Source organism: Gekko japonicus, unplaced genomic scaffold (genome assembly GCF_001447785.1).
Source record: "Gekko japonicus isolate JY-2015 unplaced genomic scaffold, Gekko_japonicus_V1.1 scaffold1, whole genome shotgun sequence".
NCBI classification, from domain to species: Eukaryota; Metazoa; Chordata; class Lepidosauria; order Squamata; family Gekkonidae; genus Gekko; species Gekko japonicus.
In genome coordinates this window covers 1,070,368-1,074,306 of record NW_015164181.1, presented here as the reverse complement: position 1 = coordinate 1,074,306, position 3,939 = coordinate 1,070,368, and the positions used below count along the sequence as shown (strand labels likewise).

Here is a 3,939-nt window from a genome sequence, read left to right as displayed (position 1 = left end):
TGGGAACTCGAGTGGCCGGGCGGGGGGGGGGCGGGAAGGAGACGGGGGGCCGCAGCCGGGTGGCCAAGCTAGCGCTCATATTTATTGTTACAACAGGCCTGATTCCTAGTATGAAATGAAACAAAATCCAAAGATGTTCTTCATCCCATGTGACCCATTGTGGGAGCGTGATGACTGGTACAGCAGCTATCGTAGCTTTGTCTGGATTATTGCACACATTTGTAGAGCACCACTAACTGCTATTTTCTTTCCTTTTTTTTTGCATCCAAGGCATTGCTTTGGGTAGCAATTACAGCAGCTGTGTTTCACAAAGGCCGAATCTTATAAAGGTCTCATTTCTTCTCCCCCTTGACTTTAGGTATTGCTGTAGGCCATATATACTTCTTCTTAGAAGATGTTTTCCCCAATCAGCCTGGTGGAGGAAGGCTGCTCAAAACACCATCTATTCTGTAAGTGTCTTCCTGCGTGGCAACCCTTTATTATTTCCTTCCTTTATAGTCTGGATTACAGAAAGAGAAGGCAATGCAATTAAAGCAATATAACACATACAGTCACTGTAATAAATAACAGTGTGATACATACTAGAAAGAATGCAAAAAAATGGGAGGGGGATTACTAAGAGAAGTGACCTAGAAGGAAAAGCAAAACTAGCCAAGCTTTAGAGGTCTTCTTGTGGAAAGAAATTTATCTAATGGCCCGCACTGTATTGGGTACTGCATAAAAGCAGCATTTAAAAAATTTCTAGAAAGGGATTAAAAGCCTTTAATTAGACAGAAAAATGAGATGAGCAAAGAAATCCCTTGTAAAACCATGGGTGGAAATTACAAGGGAGTCATTACCGGCTAAATATCAGGAGTAACTTCCTAACTGTAAGAGTGGTTGAGCAGTAGAACAGTCTGCCTCGGGAGGTGGTGGATGCTTCATTTGCTGGACGTTTTCAAGCGGAGGCTGGACGACCATCTTTTGGGTATGTTGTAGGGCCATCTTTCGGCTATGCTCCTGCAGAGTGCAGGGGGTTGGACTAGATGACCTGCAAGGTCCCTTCCAGCTCTCACATTCTATGAACCAGATGCTATCCAGGAATGTAAAGTTTTCTCTCTCTGAGCATCCATGTCTTAAAATAATTTTTGTTTTCTAGGAAAATAATATTTGATTCACCAGATGACGACCCCAATTACAACCCTCTGCCTGAAGAACGGCCAGGTGGCTTTGACTGGGGTGAAGGTCAGCGCCTTGGAGGCTGAACAGAGAAAGCGCTGTTGATAGCCAGATTATTCTGGGAGGGACTAAGCTAGAGCACCATGCTGGAGACCCTTATGAAAGGAACAGAAGCTTTCTGAAGGCTTTTCTGATCTGAGCATATGAAGCACTTTTTTAATTTGAACAAAAAAGTGTTCTTATTGTAAGACATTCGTCTTGACACACTCATATTTCTGGTGGCTTTTGCTGCATTGGCTGGTTCCAGACTGAATTATCTAAACAGAGCCAAGAATAACTGCAAATGCACCTTCTTGTCAACCCGCAAGTTAATGAGATCATCAGTACTTTGTGTAAAAATGATATTTCTAAGATTTTTTTTCAAATTGTATTTGATACAAGGGACTGAATGGAAAACTTCAGAAGGGGAATAAACTTTTTGATAGATTCACACCCTGCAACATTGCTTGATTTTTCTTTTTTTACTTTAGGAAAAAAATACTTCTGAAATGAAACCGCACCGAAGAGCTGGTTTTGTTCATCAGAGACAAGGCAGATTCTGAGGACAACTTGTGCCGGAGTCTGGCACGCTTATGGTTTAATGCTTATTGAAGGGGAGTTGAGGAGACGTTTAGTGTGAATCTCATCATGAGTCTTTCAGATGTGACTCTCTGTAAGGGACTGGAACAGGTTTAGGTTGTTACACATAATGGATGGTGACAAAGGTCAAAGATTCCAAATTCCCTCCCTCTTTCTTTTTTGCCATCAAGTCACAGCTGACTTATGACCCCATGGGGTTTGCAAGGCAAGACATGTTCAGAGGTGGTTTTCCATTGCCTGCCTCTGTGTTGTGATCCTGGTATTCCTTGGTAAAAAGTTATAATATGAACTGTTAGGAATAAATGCTATTTTTTAAGGTGGACTTCTATTTTGATGCAATAGACTAACAAGGCCAAGCTACTCCTCCGGAAATATTGGCAACAGGGCCTGAGGTTTGTGAAAGGCTGCTGACTCTTTGTATGTACATTATAAAATGTGGTGTTGGATCTGTTCTTGGGTGGTCTTGATTTGTGGCTGATCTCTAACCTGTACACTAGGCCAAGTTCTATAGGAATTAGGACCCAAAGCTCCACATCAGGTCTGTGTTCCAAAGCTAGCACCACAGCACTGCTATTTATTTTTTAAAAAACAGGTTTAGCTCATTGGAAGAAGCATATAGGCAACATGCGGTCAGGTCACGGGCAATCAGGCATACAGCAGTTCTGTGGTGTCATTTCGGCATAGCAGGAATCTGCACCCCCAGCTGCAATCCCAATGTGAATCAATGCCCCTGTGCAGTTGCTGTGTAGAAGGTGATTGATTAAAATACTTGATGTTGCCTTTCCTCAGTAAGAATGAATTTAAGGTCTGACAACTGGCTCTTTCTTCTCTACACCTCCGGACAGACTCCCTCAGGGACAACTTTATTGTTGCAAAGAGTGCGGGCCCAAGTTTTCGCTCTTTACGATTCCACCATTCGTTTAAGGAGCAGAAGTGGGTGCGACAAAACAGGCCACCTGAATGAATTTTATTGTTACAGCGCATAGCCAGCAATATAAAACCTTAAAAAAATAAATTACAATAACCGGATGATAAAACTACCGAAAATACAACAGGGTTAAAAAGAGGCAACATTTGTACAATCGTTTTGATCACTAAAACCAAGCTTAAGAATACGCTGCAATAAAACGCAGTTAAAAGAATAAAATAAAATGATAAAAATGGCAAAAATGGCAATAGAATTAAAAACAAGCAGTCCTAACCCAAGTGACAACCAGAACACTGGTGAGCTTTTACAACCAGTAGGCAGAATTTTGCAATCTGATGCAGCGCTCTATGTTCAAAGTTAGCAAACAAATTTTCTATCTTATCCTGGTCTGAAGTGCCAGCCAGAAAAGGATCGATTAGTTTTGTACGATCCTCGTTATATAATGGGCACCTCAGGAACACGTGTTCCTGGGATTCGATCTCCCCAGACGCACACATACATAACCTCTCTTTTCGGGGAAGTTTTTTGAATTTGCCCTCGAGGACTGCAGTGGGTAAGGCAGAGCATCTAGCCAAAGTATATGCCCTCCTAAGTTTATGTGACTCCAGCACGGCTAAATATGGGGCTTGTGCTGCGATGAATTTACTACTAATTGGTGCTATAAAGGTAGGAGTCGCCTGTAGATCCAATTGGCGTTCGGTGTCCATGATCCTCTGCCTAATTGCTAACTTAGCTCGATCCCCACCCATCTCCAAAAGCGCTTGTGGAGAATAACCCAAGAGCGAAATTTTCCGATAAACAGAAATCAGCCATTCGGATTTAAAGGCATCAGTCAGAATCAAGGGCACTAGGCCACACGGATTTAAATTAATCTTTAGCCAATAAAAGATAGAGTGTAAGGTAATCTTGGCTTCAACTTTCAGCATCCCGGTCTCTAGCCGTACCATTGCATTGGAGACGCACCTAGGAACTTGGAGCACTGCTCTCAGAAATTTCGATTGGACTAGCTCTAAGGGAGCATAGCAAGAGGAAGGAGGCGCTCCAAGCATCATCCCATAAAGCATCTGGGCTAGTGTTTTAGCCTTGAATAGTTTTAAAGCTGCTGGTACAAAGTATCCCCCTTGGGAGCGGACAAACTTGAGTATACCGTGGGTAGATTTCTCTCCCGAGCATGCTGCTGCCTGACTATGAGCAGTCTTAGAGCCGGAGGCTTG

At 42.8% G+C, this 3,939-nt stretch overlaps 1 protein-coding gene across 1 annotated transcript in view; it reads left to right on the top strand.

Moving 5' to 3' along the window:
- Nucleotides 1–1,651, top strand: part of DERL2 (derlin 2) — a 9,953-nt gene extending 8,302 nt beyond the window's left edge. Inside the window, exons 6-7 of the mRNA XM_015408016.1 lie at nucleotides 359–449; nucleotides 1,139–1,651. Of these exons, the coding sequence (XP_015263502.1) occupies nucleotides 359–449; nucleotides 1,139–1,244 (197 nt within the window). The 3' untranslated portion in view covers nucleotides 1,245–1,651. The remainder of the gene's footprint in view (nucleotides 1–358; nucleotides 450–1,138) is intronic.
- Nucleotides 1,652–3,939: the final 2,288 nt, after the last annotated feature.